Raw genomic sequence first — 19211 nt, 5'->3', positions numbered from 1 at the left:
TTTAACTCAAATCATTTGAGAAAACCACTTCACCTTCACTATACACAGTAGAGTCATTACCACTTGTGTATTTTGCTTAATGTTAACTTGTACGATTTACACTATGACCACTTATACAACTGAAGTTATTACTACTCAGACGTTAATAATATAACTACTCAAACTATTTGAGGAAACATGTTGCCTTGAACTATTTAAGGTATGAAAACTTGACAGGAAACCATGATCAATAAAATTGTTTTATTGAAACATTAAGCATAACAAAAAATGAAACGAATCACTATATTTTACAAAAATATACAATGAATATAATACCCTATGTAAGTAGCCTAACAAAATATCTTTGGTGACCTGATTTTATTTTTTGCTGGTTGCTCAAATGTCTTGGGGGAACCAAAAAGTCATTCCCAATTTTCCTTTTCACAACAGGGTTGGAGCAAGCAAAATGAAAACATGAAACTTTAGGGCAATACAAATTATCATTCTTGGGCACCCACTTGTACCGTAGATAGACCTGTACAACACTGTTTACTGATGACATTTTGTAAACAAACAAAAACTTAGGTGCAGGGCATAGATCAGGCCAAATAAAAGAACAAGAGCGGCTGCCCAATATTTGTGTAGCAGCAACAGCCTTTTCAAGGGTATTTGGTTAACATCTATAAAAGATTATCACTTCAAAATATTTTGCCAGATGCATGGCACCATGTATAAAAACAGCTGGGACCCCTCAAGCCAATTCACTGCAGTAGTACCACCATGTCGATCTTTCATACAAGGATCAGTTTTCATACATGAAAATACTTGAAGGGGTACAGTTCTCTGGTGCGGATTAGGAAATACCCTTTAAATGATCATTTCCACCACAATAATGAGCTGAGCGAACACCATCTTGGTGCACAAATTGCAAGATATGTATACAGTCAATCCGGAAAGTATTCACAGCGCTTCATTTTATTATCTTACAGCCTTATTTCAAATGCTACAAATGAATCTCTTGTCAAAATCCTTCACAAAAAATTCCGTTATGACCATGTGAAAAAAAGTCGTCTTGACAGTACATTCATTTTTTTAAATTTCGAAATGAAAAGGGATTAAAAGGGAGGTCATCGGTGTGTGTTTCAACCTTTCAGTACATTGAAATGGCTGAAATAGACAGATGTGAGTTTTGAATGAAATCCTATGGAGAGTATCATGATATGCTTCTGTAGTCACAGTGCATGTTGACATGCATGCTTCTTTAGGTGTAATTCAGATTTCTAATGTTGACGGCATTCATACATCCCCAAACGATGTCGGTCCCACTACCATGCTTGACTAGCCAGATGATGCACTTTTTTTGTAAAATTCACTTGTTTACCACCACACATGCTTCACACCATCTAAAGCAAATTTGTTTATCTTGGTCTGATCAGACCACACGGCATGGTTCCAGTGATCCATATCCTTGGTCTGTTCATCTCTCTTGAGACGAAGATAAACAAATTTGCTTTAGATGGCGTCAAGCATGTGTGGAGGTAAACAAGTGAGTTTTACACAAAAAGTGCATCATCTGACTAGTCAAGCATGGTTGTGGGACTGACATGGTTTGGCGATGTATGGATGCAGTCAACATTGGAAATCTGAATTACACCTAAAGAAGCATGCATGTCAACATGCTCTGTGACTACATAAGCAGATCATGATACTCTCCATAGGATTTCATTCAAAACTCACAACCATCTATTTTAACCAGGTGCAGACTCAAAATGTACAATTTCAATGTACTGAAGGGTTGAAACACAAACCGATGACCTCCCTTTTAATCCCTTTTCATTTCGAAATGGAAGTAGTTGCTGCCAAAGGTGGTTCTACAAAGTATTAAGCAAAGGCTGTGAATACTTTTGTAAATATGATTTCTTAGTTTAGAAAATGTATTTAAAAAAAAAAAAGTCAAGACAACTTGTTTTCCACATGGTCATAACGGAATTTTTTGTGTAGGATTTTGACAACAGATTCATTTGTAACATTTGGAATAAGGCTGTAAGATAATAAAATGTGAAAAAAGTGAAGCGCTGTGAATACTTTCCGGATTGACTGTACGTATACCAGCCCAAACTTTTTCATCCCTAATTTTCATTTTCACAACAGGGTTGGAACATCAGGCAAAATTAATCATGAAACATTTTTCTTAGGCACCCACTTGTACCGTATAGACCTGTACAACACTGTTTACTGATGACATTTTTTAAACAAACAAAAACTTAGGTGCAGGGCATAGATCAGGCCAAATAAAACAACAAGAGCGGCTGCCCAATATTTAAGCGACAGTGAAAGTTCTGCACACGTTTTGATAGATGAAAGATTCATCCTGTTCAAACACCAAGTTCTAACTCATTCTTGAGTGACAGCAATTTTGGCTTAATCTGACGCCTTCCATCATCGAGGTTCAGGAGGACAACCTGAATAAACTCAAAGAAACCCTTAAGCTTTGCAGGGTACTCTAGGTGCAGGGCATAGATCAGACCAAACAAAAGAACAAGTGCGTCTACCCAATATTTGTGTGAAAGAACCACCTGGTCCTCCAGAATGACTGTAACGTGCTGCGGGTTGAACGGTACTGCGGATGGATTGTCTTCGGTAAGTGCAAGGAGTGTGACAGCTCCTGTTTGGGATTCCTCGAAGTCGACTTCCTAACAATTACAAACAAAGCAACGGAACGCAAAAAGGTAAGTATATGTATACCAGTCCAAACAATTGATGAGACTTAATTGATTTAATCCAATAGAAAGCCTACATACAAAAACCTATTAACATTATGCTGTGTTTGATGGAGAATAGACTGTTGTACAATTATTTTGGTGAATTCCATGGAACAAAGACGTTGTAAATCAGTTCTCAGAAACAGTGCAGCACAACAATCTAGTAGATTACAGAGTACACACACACACACACAGGAATCACAACCTAAGGAATGAATAGCTTACATTTAAATTTGTAAACATAGCATTCACTACTTTTCTCAACATTGTCTTTTGTTCTCTTTAATTAAATAATGGATACATTTGTTTAATGTTTTCCAGTTGCAGTACCAAGTGCAGCAACCTCAATGCAGGGGGAAAACTATTCAAGAATTTTGAGCAATTTTATACACAAAAAAAATCCCCAGTAAGGCCACTACTATTATCCCAAAAATGCCACAGTATGTGTAATTACACTGCTCAAAAGTAAAGAGAGCACCATAATGTTTAGCTTTTCCAGATTAACCATACTTCAGTAAATGTAACAGGGAACAGGTAGAAATGAGAAACAATAACCAAAACATGCCCTTAAAAAAAGTTATTATGCTGTTGGTGTCCACAGCCCCTTTTGCTTTTTCATCCTTTCTGATGGTTTCTGTGGTCACAATTGCTTTCTTGTAGTGGTGCCCTGGAGGTCCATCGCCCACTGAAGTCACACAGGTGGGGCTGCTCATTCAGGAGGTCATATCAAGGTGAGGTGTGGCAAGAGGGTTTCTCCCAGCAGTGTCCAGAGTTTACAAGTGATACCATGGCACAGATTAGTATAATAGGAGATGTTAGATGCCAGCCATAGGAGAGTTTCCAACCTGGCATCAGATCGCCATCTTCTTTGTACTAGGTGGCTCAGGAAGCACAGAGCCCCCACAAAATGAGCTTTGCAAGTGACTGTTGTTCAAACGTCTGCCCAAATGATTAGGAATAGACTACATGAGGTGGGTACGAGACCCGATGCTTGGGGCCTTTGGTTACAGCCCATCACAGTGGAGCGTCATTTGCACATGTCAAAATTGGCATGTTTACCACTGGTGACCTTCACTGACCACAGATGAGAGCCAGTACACAATGAGGACATGAAAGCAACATGACAGAGTCTGGAGATGCCATGGAGAATGTCATGCTGCCTGCAACCTCATTTATGAGGAGCACTGTGCACCAGTGTCGTACATGACATTTTTCATGTTCTCTAGCACCATACTTCACAGTAACTAGCTGTAACCATAGCTGCCACTTATGGAGTATCTTCCTGATCATAAGGGCATGTTCCCTGGTATCACCTGTGAGCTCTAGACTCTGGACACTGCTGGGAGACACCACAAACATTCTTGCCACGCCTCACCTTGATGTGGCATCTTGGATGAGCAGCACTACCTCAGCGACTTCAGTGGGTGATTAACACTGCCTTATGGTACCGGCAGGTGCGAATGAGTCAGAATGCAAAACTGACCCAAAAAAAAGCTGAAAACCTAACGAGAACCAACACAAACTTGATCCAGTCAGCTGATCATACGACAAGTACACAGGTCTAGTGGTTACTAAGAGTAGTTACCCGTGTTGGAAGGAAACTTTTGCAAGGTCAAAAGTAAAAGTAAAAAAAGAAAAACACAATTGATTCAACCAGTGCTGCTTCCTAACTGGACAGGCTGATTTCATAGAGGTATGATTACCTTGTAAAAGCAATGCATTATTTTGATGCTCCCTTTCATTTCTTGAACAGTGAATATCCACATTGAGATTGTATAGAGGATGCGTGTATGCATGCGGATACACACACGTGTACATAGATTGTCAAGTCAAAAATTGCAGCATGATGGTAAGAACGACATAAAAGCAGGAGGTCTGAAAGTGCTGTTAATGAATGAACGGCATACCTTGCAGCTCTTGAAAATCTCCGACGCATCTTCTTTGAGATACAGGGCCAGGCCAAACAGGACAGCAGTTCTGGTTGCCTGGATGTCATTATCCTGTTGAGTGTTATGACAAAGAGCTTTGTAAGGTTCTACAACTACACCAACTATACTCCTGATCAAACGGATGTTTTTTTTCAGGACAGTGAAAAGCAGTATTGTTCTACTGAATAACCCCAGTTAGTACCACAGTGATGGGGGCTCTCTTCATCATAAGGGGTGCCCACTGCAACACCTAAACATTAGCCTAACCTGCTACGACACCACAGCATTTTTTAGACAGATGTGGCAACAACCTTCACTCACTCCTTGATGTATGACATCTGTCGCTGTGGTTGTATGATCTTAAACAAACGGTGCAGCATACTTCCACAATGAAATGTGAAATCCATACCACTCTGTGCCGTTTGCTTGCTCCCAGCCAGACACAATGTTACTCCTATTAGAATGTACTGTATGAAGCTAGCCTGAGATCAAACCCTTCCTTCTAATACATTAATATGACCAGTTACACACAGTTTCTATGCTACAAAAATGGCCCAATAATGAAAGGCGTAGAAACACCTTGTGTGCACGCAGCCAGGGGTGTTCACAAATGAGAAACCAATGTACTATAGTGGCCATTGTAGCATAGAAAATATAGGCCTACATGTTTTGTGTGGCTTGGTTCAATGTAAATAGAGAAAAGGTACAATAGTTTGGTCAGACCTAACTTCAGCCTTCAAAAATGAAAAATGAAAAATGCCAGCGGCCATGCTGAGCCTAGCTACATACTAAAAGGAGTAACATTATGTCTGGCAGACTGAGAGCACGCACAAAGCTGAAAGAGGTATCAGCTTGTCTCAACTCAGAGAAGACATTTAATTATGGAAGTACGGTGGACTGTTCCTTTAATGAGTCTTCACACTTTACTTAATATGCAAGTCCTTGGTCAATAAAATTACCTAACAACTCATCTATGTTCTGTTATCTGAGCATCTTCACAGACCACACATTTATACAGAGATGCAAAACGTATAAATATGGTCATGGATGTAATTACAAAACTTGTTTGATGCCTATCCTATATTCATGACACTTACCTGTTTACTGTAATCAGAAAGAAGCGCAGCCATTTTCTTGCCCAAGGTTCCCGTCTGCTTCTCTTTGTAGAGGTTCAGGAGCTGTGGAGTGTATTTGTCCAGTGCCGCGAAGAAGTTGAAGGGGAGGTTTTGGTTCGTGATGCGATGGACCTCCTTGTAAAGCTGTGGAAACAACAAGACAAACAAGACAAAAAATAAACAAAAACAAAACATAGAATTTTGAAATGCCTGTATAACTGTTACATATACATATATACAGTAACTAACAATCAGCTTTCAACTTACCTGGGCTTCACAGAAGAGGGCAGGCCACCGCTCCCTCAGCTCTGCAATAGGCCTTGGACTGTTGATTATTTCCTCACGTCTCAACGCGAATGTTCTCTGCATGAGCAAGAAGATGAGTGGTCCATCTCTTTCGGCAGGAGCTTTCTGAAACTCACTATGGAGTTCATTTCTTTGAGCCTCCAAGCTGTCCTTGCTTTCACCGGCGGGATAATTTGGTAGGTAATTAATCTCTCCCCGTCTGGGGCGCTTGATTTGAGAGTGGGCTGATGGAGCAGTGGGGTGAAGTCGACTACGCTTTCCTGCATTCACTGACACCTCTTTCAGGCCTGCTCTGCTAAGTTTCGTACGGTAGTTGCCCATCTTAAAGAAAAGGCTGTTTTTCCAGGCATCATATCCTGTTCCGGTCTTCTCTTTCAGACACGGATGCTTTTTCACTAAAGCCTCAGCAGCTTGGCGAATTTGTTTGCCACTTGGGTACCCAGCATATTTATACATCTCTATAGCCATTGCCTCCAATATGTTGTGTTTCTGATCTTTAGTTAGCTTCAGGGGCTTTGCTTCCTTCTCATAGGCTGTATTGCCCTGACTCAGAATATATTCAACCTCATAGGTAAACGATGGCACAGTGAAGTACTCTGGCCAGACCTCAGTCCTACAGCTTCTCTCCGGTGAGGAAAGAATAACGGTGTCATCTGTACTGATGGAGCTGACATCTAAGTCTACGGGGCTGAGATTCAATTCTATGACGTGAATCACTTTGACAGTTGCAATGGATGGGAGGCTATCAATGCTGACGAGGTTGCAAAATGCATTAAAATCTGGGTCTTCATACTGAAGTCTGAAGTCGTACACAAGCCCAAATCTTGTTTTAATTTCTGAAACTAGTTCGTCAACTGTACTGGGTCGAGATGGCAAGACAAGAATTTCAGCGTTGTCATCAGCCAAAATGACGCGCAACTTCAGGGGTGAGGCCATCGGTACAACAGGAATTGCCTTGAACAAACAAACACAAGCAAACAATATTATGAGACAAAAATGCAAAAAATGTGCTGGTGCATACATTGCCCACAAATCTCTGTCTCACACTATAGCCTTCAAAAACAATCACACCTCATGTCTCTGACGCACGCGCCCATGCGCATGCGCGCATGCACACACACACACACTAGCAATCTTCATCAGAGACGGGGATGAAATGTTTAGGTGTAAGAATGAGTCTATCAGACACTCTATAAGCATACAATGGTGTCTGATCTTTCAGTTCACGGACATAGCGAACAACATGGCTATTTCCATCAGTAACAGTCAATTCGAATGACCGTAAATGCTCAACATACCATGCATCATAATCCTTCAGCACAACAGTGATTTCATTTGCAAGCAGTAGTATGTTCGTAATTTCTTTAAATTCTGGCAAGGAGTTTTGAACACCAGTGCAGACAAACATGCCAACCGCAAATGATGTTCCATCAATGTTTACTCGATTTGTACTAAGGCCACACCAATTTAATTTGTTGGTTCTCGGATTTTTTCAGGAAAAAGTTGAAGCGAGAGGGCGAAAAAAAAAAATAAAAAAAAATTGTTGTGTGGTAATGCCACGGATGTAATAAGGAGACTGTTATGTTATACCACCTGTATATCAGCCTCACATGGACCTCCAAAGGAAGGTGCAAGACAGGCAAACACCTGGACACGGAGAAGGACAGTGTAGAAGGGAATTAAGGCAGCCAAATAGACCAGGCACAAAATTAGCTCATAGGGCAATTATTATATTAATCTGGTTTGAATAAACTGAGATGATTCAACAGTCTGAAACCGCAGTCTTCATTGAACAAGACAGCAAATACAGCATTGTGACCATATCAATGGAATTACAAGCTATACAAGTACAACTTTAGAATGTTAGACCACTTACAACAGTGACCAACAAGCACAAGTCCCAAAATCAATAAAATAAAAGACCAAAAATAATGTAATCTCACTCTTCTTTGAGTACAGAATGTGCACAAAATACTACTAGTAACAGAAAAAGTTACAGTAATTAAATTTTAACAAAACAAACAGTCCAATCTGATTCAGATTCTTGACTTTTTTCTGGCACTTCAGGGCTCCAGACTAACTTTTTGCACTGGTTGCACTGGTGCGCCTACATTTTTTTTTAGGTGCACCAGCACAAAATGTATGTGCACCCAAATGTTTTCACCACCCCATACACACACGCACCTCAGCTTTAAAAAATAATAACAATAGCAATAATAATAGCAACAACAACAATAATAATAATAATTATTATTATTATTATTATTATTATTATTATTATTATTATTATTATATTATTGTTGCTATATTTTAAAAGACCTGGAGCATTTCATGTGCTATAGACTAGTCTTCCAAATGTGCTCTTTATAAAAGACATGACAGTAGGCTACCTAACTAACACATCTTGACTACAAGCAGTTTGGCTGGTAGAAAAGACCAAATTAGTAGCCTTTTAGGCAGTATGTGTTTGACTAGTAAGATCAACATACCAGCCTTTTCTGCAATAAGGCTACGCACACAGCACAAGTACAGAGTTACAATATGAAGATAGATGGATGGATGGATGGATGGATGGATGGATTTTTTTTAACAAACCCTGCTAAAAATGTCATAATTTTTAAAATCATTAGGCACAAATAGCCTAGCCTATGTTTACAGTGGAATCTGAGGTGAATTGGGTTTTGTCTATTTCCCCGTTTTTGAGCGCTCTCCCTCTGCATAATGAGTGTGGTTTCTTAGCAAGCGCTACGAACAGACACGACAGCACTAGTGCGCTCGCTCGCTCAGTCTCTCTCTCTCTCCATCTCTCTCGCTCGTGCTGTCTCGAGGTGCATGAACGATGCCTTGCCCTAGTCGCTATCTAAAAACTCTCACAGAAGTCCCGACAGACTAGCGCGTCACCTGTTGTTTGGCCAGCTCTGCACCCGTCTGCGTTTTTGTGTGGCAATGTTTAATATCCGCTCAAGCCATTTAGTTTTTCCCCGTGATTGTGACTCTCTCGTGTTTAAAATATCCTCAAGTCATTTTGCTGTTTTTACCGTGATAGTAACTCTCTCCTCCGTTGCAAAACTCGCCTGGTTGAGAACACAAAACTCGCTGGCACATGTGAACTCGGATAGTTGAGCGAAGTCGAACATTCTATTCTGAAACGTCGGGCTGCCTGTGAACGAGGAAGGGGGAGAAATTAAGCTACGGGTAACCAGGGGGGTTGCTTCCTCCAAGCGGGACCATAGTTGTTGTTTTACTTTTTTAAAACTGCTATCCCACTCCACTAATTCCACTAAGAGCCATACTGTGTTTCACCGCTGCTACTACCCACAGGGGCTTCAACTTGCCATTGCATGTTTGTCTGTAAAACCATTTGAATGTAACGCGTTTCCTGATTCGCTAGTCGTAATCGGCTTGTTGAAAGGAGTGGTTTTATTGGTTCTCTACGTCACATGACCTCCAACTACTAAAGAGACACCTCTCCGTTCATGAAAACATGCAGTCTTCGGGTTTTTTTAAGCGATTTCATTTTTTGGGGTATTGAAACCGTTTTTTTTTTTTTTTTTTCATTTTGATACAAAATACAAGCGGCGAATCCGAGAACCAACAAATTAAATTGGTGTGGCCTAAGGACAGTCAAGTCGTCCACAGTCTGTGAAACACTGGCTTGTACCTCAGGCGGTAAGGTGTCAATGAAGGCTGATTTGACTTGAGACATTTCAATTGGTGGTTTGAAAAATTTGGGTGATGATAAGTGGTATGTCATCATCAGTTGATGTCTCTCTGCACATGTTTTTAAGACATTTTTGAAGTTGTTAGCCTCATGTATGATCCTTTTAAAAATCCTGTGTTTCCCCTCAAATCTCATTGTCCATAGATGGACAAGGGGCCCAAAGCATCGAATGAGGTGAGGATAATGCTCCAGGAAATGGTGTTTTGGCCTCAACATTAAATTAGGAAACACCTCCTGGAGTATCTGTCTGTGCTCTGAGATTTTGCAGGACATGTACTGCAATGTTTCTTCTGTGAATTTGTGACACATGGCAAGATCTACCACATCTTTTAATGCCATTAGTATTTCCCAAAACCTGTCCCCATCTGGAATTTTGGAACCAATAATTACAGGAAGTAATCGCAAAAGAGCATGATTCTCATGCCCATTACCCCCAATTGTTCCTCGAGATGAAAAACTTGCAGTAACTGGATGAGGACGGTCTACTTTGTCATTGTGCTGATAAGGAAATGTCTTAATTGTCTGATTTAGATCGTTAAGAGTGAAGTGTTTCACTGAAATCATACCTTGCAAGCAAAGGGCCAACTCCACAGGCACTACACCTTCCAGGAGGTCATGCAGCAGGTCTGGTGGAAACCCTGTGATGGTGTGGAAATACACAAGCTCATCAGACAAAACACAAGTGCCTTTGACACCATATGTTTCCCCAACATTTTCATTTTCCTGAATCTGTTGTGTGAGGTGGTCATGTTGGTCTATTGACCTCATCTGGCAAGCATCAGTGGTTGCATCCAATGTCTGTACATCAGTTTTGGAGTAAAGACAAAAACGACAACTATAGACAGACCTAAAACTTTGGTTAAAACCAGCCATCCCATGAGCCGCGAGGTTGTCTGACACAACAGAGAAAACTGTCCCTTTTATGGAGTCACCTAAAGTTTCAATGTAGACGCCATCCTGTTCAAGAATCTTTAAATCATTCAGCAGTGGTGCAAAAACTTTTGCATATCCAAATCTTTGGACATCTTTTGAATTGCACAACATTGCAAGCTGAATGGTGTGTAGGGCAGAGCGATATTTAACTGGCAAGTTTGCCAGGGACCAGTACACTGCACACATTTTGTAATATCCCCTTGACGTGCCAAGAGGACAAGCAATTTCTAGGTCGTCTGCATACAGAATCAAGGCAAACTTAACACCTCCTTCCGCAAAGAGTATATTGCCCTGATAATAAGAGCCATCAACATGTGATGCAAACTCACCAGGATTTGCGGTTCTTGGTTGAAATGCAATGTCTGCAATATCCGGCTTTTTCATCAATTCCTGTAAGGACGAGAGAAGAGGCACATAAACACATTTTCTTTGGGTACCATCAATAAGGTACTCAATGGGTTTGATATGTGGAAACCTCTGCTGTACATATGACTTTCTCCTCTTGGCTGTTGACAGCAGACCTTCACTTTTCACTGATCTGTGTAAGATGTTACACTCTGAAACTGCTTGCACAATTGAAGTGACAATTGTGTCAGTAACAGGGCAATTGTGCTTTTTCAGACTGTCACCAATTACTTTCTTCAGGATGGGTTCAGAGAGAGTAAAGAGCTGATCAATGTGCTCAACAATTTCTTGTGTTGCTCTATTACTAACATGAAGAATCGATTCCATCTTCAAAAAGAAGGCAGCCAAATTATATTCCAATTTCTGATCCAATGCATCAGTGTCATCTACTTCGTAGTGAAAGGGTTCCTCCTCATCGAATTCATCAGACCCTTCCTCACTGACACAATTTTGAGGAGGGTCAGACGAAATCGGCTGAACCAGCTCAGGTGCATAGTCTGAAGAATTACTATGTTCCCTGTGTTTGTGCGATCGAAATGTAGAATGCACATTTGAGGTAAATGTGCAGTCTTTGAATGGACACGGGACTATTTGTTTTTGTTGTAAATGTCTACCGAGGTGGAGAAACATGTCACGTTCAACAAACGGCTGTCTAAATTCACAAAGTGGGCATTTGAAAACCCTACTGCCAACTTCCCTCCCAGACCTCGGCGTTGCATGATCGTGCACTCGAGACATATGAACCTTTAGCGAATTGAAGGTTCTGAAATTGCACATGCAATGGTAAAAGGGGCATGGTAATGGGCATGTTGCAGAGTACTGGCCATGTAATAGTCTGTAATGACTCATTAACCGCACTTTAACTTCAGTAGAAAAACCACACAACTTGCATTTCCACATTTTGGAATAGCTTGCAACAGCTTTTCAACGACAACACGGGCCTCAGGACAAATGTTTAGTAATACTACTGTGACCACCGTACACAATAAGTAGTTCTACATCCATATAATGTAGGCATGTCGTGTGGAAAGCCCGACATATATCTAAATGCTTTCATATTACACGACGACGAAAAGGTTTGCTAGTTAGATAACCTCGGCGCGAGACATGTGGCTAGCATACATTGAAGCAAACTGGTTAACTGGCCACCACGCTTCGACAATATCATGACCACAACACGATGGAAACAAAATCAGACTACATGTTGCCGGCATTCCCGTGTCAGATACATGTTTGAAATTAAGCCATGAAACAGTAGTTCCTCATAAATTCACATTGCATATCGAAAGACCACAAACCTGAGACTGATACTTCGAGCTCAACTGGCGGCGGCAGTGTGGTCGTCGTCGATTGGTACTGTGAGTGACGTGTCGAGTCTTTCTGGCTTGCTCGCGCTCTGTCCACTTCGAAAGAGCTGCAATCCCATTGGCTGTTGATGCATGCACCTGTCTCGAGGGGTTGTTTGGCGTTGACGTTGATCCAGGCTATTGCAATGAGCACATTTTCAACTCGCCAGTCGAATAATGATTGCAATTATGCAAGAGGTTCTTCAAATTATGCAAAGCATAAATACACACTGCATTGCAGTGTATTAGACTACCAGTCAGACCATCGTGACACAGTTGTCAAATTTTGTCTTCATTTTTGCTCTTAAATGCAGTGTTTTGCATTGCTAGAAAGTCTGCTGAACGCCTCACCTCGCAAAATGTCTGTAGTAGGCCTAAACAGGTGTCAAAAATAGAAGCAGAAGGGCTAGAACTATGCTAATGTTTTCTGCTTTTATATGTGATGTCACTCCAACCATGATCCATAATTCATTATGCCAACTTGAGTCTTATGAGTGACTATGTCATCAATGATGTTATAGTCACTTATAAGAAACAAGTAAATGGACTGCAAAATCAAAATGAGTGCACTTCACTTTCAATAGTTAAGTAATCTTCACTTTCGGCTGCTTTTAAGTGATGTTAACATGAATCAATTTTTGAGATAGATCATCAGGTTTTACAGTGTATTGTCTTCCTCTTTTTTGTTCTGAGTTTTATTTAGGGGAAAGCGAAGCAGATAATTTCGCTTCTGTTGATTTCTGATCAGTGGCACATGCTTAGCTCCATTTAAAGCCTGACAAGACATCCAGTCTTTGGGCCATTTTAATGTCTTTTGACAGCTTAAGTTGTGATAGGCCACCGCTCATCTGTTTAGGAGGTGCAGAATCCAGTAGAAATGTAAAATTCAGTATAAAAAGACAAACCGCACACTTCAGGTCTATTTTTGTGCAAAGACACTTTACTTGACTTGCAAGCTTTCGGTCATTAGACCTTCATCAGGCAGAGTGCATACAAACAGTGCTTGTGGTTAATATACATCATTACTGGCACCTGTGGTGCAGCACTCTGAGTCAGTGAAGCATTCTGGGAAATGTAGTGAAAGACAAACATGAAACATAAACAGAGAAAACAAGACAATTGATTGTGACCCACCACATTGTATTGTTTGATTATTCATAGTTTAATTACTAATCTTATAGCTTTTAAGTTCCATCCCCTTGTCTTCCTCTTTTTGTTGTGAGTTTTATTTAGGGTGTGTGTGTGTGTGTGTGTGTGTGTGTGTGTGTGTGTGTGTGTGTGTGTGTGTGTGTGTGTGTGTGTGTGTGTGTGTGTGTGTGTGTGTGTGTCTGTGTGTCTGTGTGTCTGTGTGTTATACTAGACAGTGTGTGTGTTATACTAGACAAGTACAAGTGATATTAGAGCATATTATATTTAACTGCATTTTTCCAGTCAAGTTAATGTGAAGAGGCCAGTCTCCCCTGTCCCCAGCTGTGTGTCCATGAAGAGTGACCAGTCTATGGATGAACCCATGCGGTTTAGGGCTGAAGACTCCTCTTGTCAGAAGTAAGCTAAACATCCAAACAAAGCACTTAATTCGTTTTTTTTCTGTTCGCTAAATTTCTGCTTCTTTTTTTTCAAAATGTAGCTGATTTTGTGGAACTGTGTGCGTGCATCCGTGCATATTTGTTTTGGTGCATGTGCGTTTGTATTTGCAAGTTGTATTATGGCATAAGAATTATATTTATATATGAGTATATTCTTCTAGTCCACTTGATGTGAAGAGGTCAGCCTTCCCTGTCCCCAGCTGTGTGTCCATGAAGAGTGACCAGTCCATGGATGAACCCATGCTGTTTGGGGAAGGAGACTCCTCTGATCAGAAGTAAGCTAATTATCCAAACAAAGCACTTAATTAAGATACACATTAAACAACAACACACTCCAATCAACTTAATATCTACAAACCCCAATTATTTTGGCAGCCCAACACTCTCCACAGCAACTAAAATGCACACACTACTGACAATCGATTGTGACCCACCACTTTGTTTTTTTTGTGTATGATTATTTGTAGTATAGTTACTAAATCTCTTTCTCTTCCTCTTTTTATTTTGAGTTTTATTTAGAGTTAGAGTGTTTGCGTGTGTGTGTGTGTGTGTGTGTGTGTGTGTGTGTGTGTGTGTGTGTGTGTGTGTGTGTGCACACATGTTTGTGTGTGTGCATGTGTGTTTATAAGTTCTATTAGGGCATATTATATTTGAGTACATTCTTTCAGTCCACTTAATGTGAAGAGGCCAGCCTCCCCTGTCCCCAGCTGTGTGTCCATGAAGAGTGACCAGTCCATGGATGAACCCATGCGGTTTAGGGAAGGAGACTCCTCTGGTCAGAAGTAAGACACACAGCAAAGAAAGGCATTCTTGTTGTTGGTATGCATGCATGTCTGCATGTGTGCATACATGTGTGCATATGTGAATGCATGTGCACGCGTATGTTTCTGTGTGATCATTCTCTTATGAGATTAATCAGGGCATATGAGCATATTCATATATCAGTATATTCTTTCAGTCCACTTAAAGTGAAGAGGCCAGTCTCCCCTGTCCCCAGCTGTGTGTCCATGAAGAGTGACCATTCCATGGATGAACCCATGCGGTTTAGAGTGGGAAACCCCTCCAATCAGAAGTAAGATACACATTAAACAAAGCTCTTAATTGTAATTTTTTTCTGTTCGCTACACTTCTGCACATTTTTCGTAAATTTGACTGATTTTGTGGAACTGTGTGTGCGTGTCTGTGTGTGTGCATGTTTGTGTTTGTGCATTTCAATTTTGCAAGTTGTATTAGGGTCTTCAAGTAAAAGTCACCGAGGTCCAGTTCCTATCAGTAAAAGGTCAGCGTGCCCATGCATGTACGGGTCTTCAAGTAAAAGTCACTGAGGTCCAGTTTTCCCAGATCCTACCAGTAAAAGCAGGGGCGCCTTATCAACACTTGATTGCCTACATCCCTTAGTCTACTATGCACAGTGACATTAACACTTAATCAATAAAAAATAGCCTACCAGTGAGTGATGCTGTTTTGAGAATGTAAACTTTTTCTAAAAGAATATACCTCCATCAAAGTTAATCTACATTGCGCAAGCATTTAGCGCACATGAGCAAGGATATTAATATCTGAAGGAATCTAGTTCAAAACACGAGGCTAGCAATAGCTGCTGCGTAGGGCAAAATCATATGGACCCATGTCAACATGCCACAGCCAATTTAATAACCAATGGCCTTACCTTCAAACGTTGGCTTGATCACAGAACTTCAAGTAATATTCCACTTAAATTCACATGGTTTTAAACACCCAACTCACAGCTAGAAAGCCGTGTAGATATGTGCTGCTAACAGCCTATTGCTAATTCTTATCGGAATCCAAACGATGTAGGTACGGTAGGCAACATTTTCTCCCGTTTTTCTTTTCTATTTTCGGATTTGCCTCCATCGACAGTGAAAATACGAGATAGGTAACCAGTCGCCTATCTCTGTTTTCTGCGCACCACTGACATGTTCTTGTCCTAATCTCTATCTTCACTTCTAAACTGCTGCTGCTCTGTCAACGAGTGCGCGAGTGCTGAGACGTTAACATTGTTACATTTTACAGTAGGTGTCGGGATGATACAATGTTATGGGCTGCTGTCATTGGGGTTTGTGTTGCGTCTCTTACAGCAGGCTTTTGCGCGCTCATGTATTTTAACCATACATTCTAGTTAGGTCTACAATAATGAAGGCAGCCCACAATAGTTTATTTATCTATTAATATTCCAAGGCACCTTAGGAGGTGCTTGGCTGAGACCCCTGGGCTTGAGCCCATGTTAGCCCCCTCGTTAAAGCGCCGGTGAGTAAAAGACCCACAGGGGTATAAATAATGGAACACACATGCGTGTGCACAAACACACACACACACACACACTGTAAATCAAGTGTTTTGTTTCAATATGCAGCAGGTTACCTCATCATCACACAAGGCTGCTGCATTGTAGGCCTACATTTGTTAATATTCCACAATGCTCCTCCTGTGTCTGGCTCACATTGCAAGACTTTCAAGATTTCATCCAAAGCAAAATAGGACATAAACAGCTGAGAGGCATTAATGCAGGAATTAGTGATGAGTTAGTGGTGTTGGAGTAAGTAATTTCATTATAGGGTGGGCAACATGGAACAACTTTTGATATTTCTGTATCTCCCCTGCATGTTTAATTCCCCCTGAAAGTTTTAGTAGGCAAAAGACATCTAGCCAAACTATGGTAGGCCTAGCCTACGGACAACTACTTCAGGATGAAACTGCTTCTGGCCAGAACTTCTGCTCTCCTCTCCAGTTCTGCAGTTGAAAAAAAATAAGAAAAAAGTGGCCGTGAATCAACGCAGCAACTACTGAAGTTGGAGTGGCCAAAGGCATGGGGATGAGTTTATTAACTAATAGCTAGCTACAGTTGATACTGTTGTAGGCTCAGCCTTTTCATAGAGAGGTTCTATTGTTATGTAAACCGGCTGTGATTTTCGTTTCTCTTGACGAGTCATAGCCTACACACGTGCGCAAGAGGGAAAGGGAAGCAAATAATGTCGTGTCTGTTGATTTCAGAATTTTCAGTGCAGCTCGCGAAGCTGAGCGAAACGCATCCCTGGCGAGAGCTAGTTTGCATTCCCAACTATGCTATCAGCGAAAATACTGCATTGCCCCTCACCCCAACCTCCACGGTTTAAGAAACATGTGTTTGCTTGCGGAGATTTTCATTCATCCAGTTACTGTCAGTCAACTTACATATGAAACTTTTCTTCATAACAGCGCAATGTAAATGCATTGTTTTCGGACCATACGAGGTGATCTGGTTTTGAAATGTTTGTCTGACAGACTGGCACGCATTACTTTCTGTTTATTCACCAACCAACTGTTGGTTCTCAGCGTTGCCGCTGCTTACTTTCATTTGAGAGCAGATCCTAGTTTTCTCTGCTCGATCGGCACCTCTAGACTCAGGAATAGGGCTTATATGTATATATAGTGCATTCTTCCAGTCCACGTTACAGTGCATCAGTTGCCTCCTATGAAAAGATATCGCCTTGGCCCTATAGTAAAAATGTTCTACACCCGGTAAAAACACACTGTGTAAAATATTTTGAAATTTGGATTAAGTCTACCGGGGCCACCAGCCCCATGAAAATAGAAAATTACGTAACACTTTATAATAAGTACCCCTTTTTAGGCATTACTTAAGGGTTAGTTAAGCCTTATTTTACCATTAGTTAACCCTTAGTGAATCATGAGTTAATCATTATGTAAGCATTATTTCTCATTTCCTAACTATTATCTACTAGCGTTAGTAAATGGTTAGTGTGTGATGATATAACAGTTCGCTAAGCAAAGTTAAACCTTAGTTAAGCCTTATTTTTAACATTAATTAACCCTTAGTGAATCATGAGTAAGTCGTTATGTATGTGTTATTTCATCATAAGCAATGCTTATCAAGTCATTTGTTAACGTTTTGGAAAGCATAGAAAGGTTTTCACTTTAAAAGTTCCCCAGATATGCGCAAGTAGTGAGTTGTAACTTTTTGTTAATGCATGAGCAATGCCTAACAAATCATTTGTTAACGTTTTGTAAAGCATGGAAAGGTTTTCACTTTAGATCAGTTCCCCAGATATACTTAAGTAATGAGTTGTTACTCCTTGATAATGCATAAGCAATGCTTAACAAGTCATTTGTTAACGTTTTGGAAAGCATGGAAAGCTTTTCACTTTAAAAGTTCCCCAGATATACGCAAGTAGTGAGTTGTTACTTCTTGTTAATGCATAAGCAATGCCTAACAAATCATTTGTTAACGTTTTGTAAAGCATGGAAAGGTTTTCACTTTAGATCAGTTCCCCAGATATACTTAAGTAATGAGTTGTAACTCCTTGATAATGCATAAGCAATGCTTAACAAGTCATTTGTTAACGTTTTGGAAAGCATGGAAAGGTTTTCACTTCAAAAGTTCCCCAGATATGCGCAAGTAGTGAGTTGTAACTTCTTGATAATGCATAAGAAATGCCTAACAAATCATTTGTTAACGTTTTGTAAAGCATGGAAAGGTTTTCACTTTAGATCAGTTCCCCAGATATACTTAAGTAATGAGTTGTAACTCCTTGATAATGTGTAAGCAATGCTTAACAAGTCATTTGTTAACGTTTTGGAAAGCATGGAAAGGTTTTCACTTTAGATCAGTTCCCCAGATATACTTAAGTAATGAGTTGTAACTCCTTGATAATGCGTAAGCAATGCTTAACAAGTCATTTGTTAACGTTTTCGAAAGCATGGAAAGGTTTTCAATTTAAAAGTTCCCCAGATATACGCAAGTAGTGAGTTGTAACTTCTTGTTAATGCATAAGCAATGCCTAACAAATCATTTGTTAACGTTTTGTAAACCATGGAAAGGTTTTCACTTTAGATCAGTTCCCCAGATATACTTAAGTAATGAGTTGTAACTCCTTGATAATGCATAAGCAATGCTTAACAAGTCATTTGTTAACGTTTTGGAAAGCATGGAAAGGTTTTCACTTCAAAAGTTCCCCAGATATGCGCAAGTAGTGAGTTGTAACTTCTTGATAATGCATAAGAAATGCCTAACAAATCATTTGTTAACGTTTTGTAAAGCATGGAAAGGTTTTCACTTTAGATCAGTTCCCCAGATATACTTAAGTAATGAGTTGTAACTCCTTGATAATG

The 19211-nt window shown here is 40.3% G+C and overlaps 1 protein-coding gene across 3 annotated transcripts; it reads right to left on the bottom strand.

The window, feature by feature from the left end:
• Positions 1–2031: 2031 nt before the first annotated feature.
• LOC134442142 (sterile alpha motif domain-containing protein 3-like) lies at positions 2032–12479 on the bottom strand. Of its 3 annotated transcripts, XM_063192431.1 has the most exons (7): positions 12448–12479; positions 11074–11134; positions 10378–10449; positions 6052–7044; positions 5767–5928; positions 4649–4741; positions 2032–2672 (listed from the first exon to the last, which is right to left on the bottom strand). In XM_063192431.1, exons 4-7 carry the CDS (start codon positions 7024–7026, stop codon positions 2355–2357), a joined length of 1548 nt encoding a protein of 515 aa, XP_063048501.1. In that variant the 5' UTR covers positions 7027–7044; positions 10378–10449; positions 11074–11134; positions 12448–12479; the 3' UTR covers positions 2032–2354. The 3 variants fall into 3 exon arrangements, with proteins under 3 accessions (XP_063048501.1, XP_063048500.1, XP_063048499.1); XM_063192430.1 differs by lacking the exon at positions 12448–12479 and having other exon boundaries at positions 11074–11998; XM_063192429.1 differs by lacking the exons at positions 10378–10449; positions 11074–11134; positions 12448–12479 and having other exon boundaries at positions 6052–7517.
• Between the last annotated feature and the right edge of the window lie 6732 nt (positions 12480–19211).

This window comes from Engraulis encrasicolus, unplaced genomic scaffold (genome assembly GCF_034702125.1).
Source record: "Engraulis encrasicolus isolate BLACKSEA-1 unplaced genomic scaffold, IST_EnEncr_1.0 scaffold_120_np1212, whole genome shotgun sequence".
Lineage (NCBI taxonomy): Eukaryota > Metazoa > Chordata > Actinopteri > Clupeiformes > Engraulidae > Engraulis > Engraulis encrasicolus.
The sequence above is the reverse complement of the archived record's forward strand: the minus strand, read 5'-3'. Positions and strand labels throughout refer to the sequence as shown.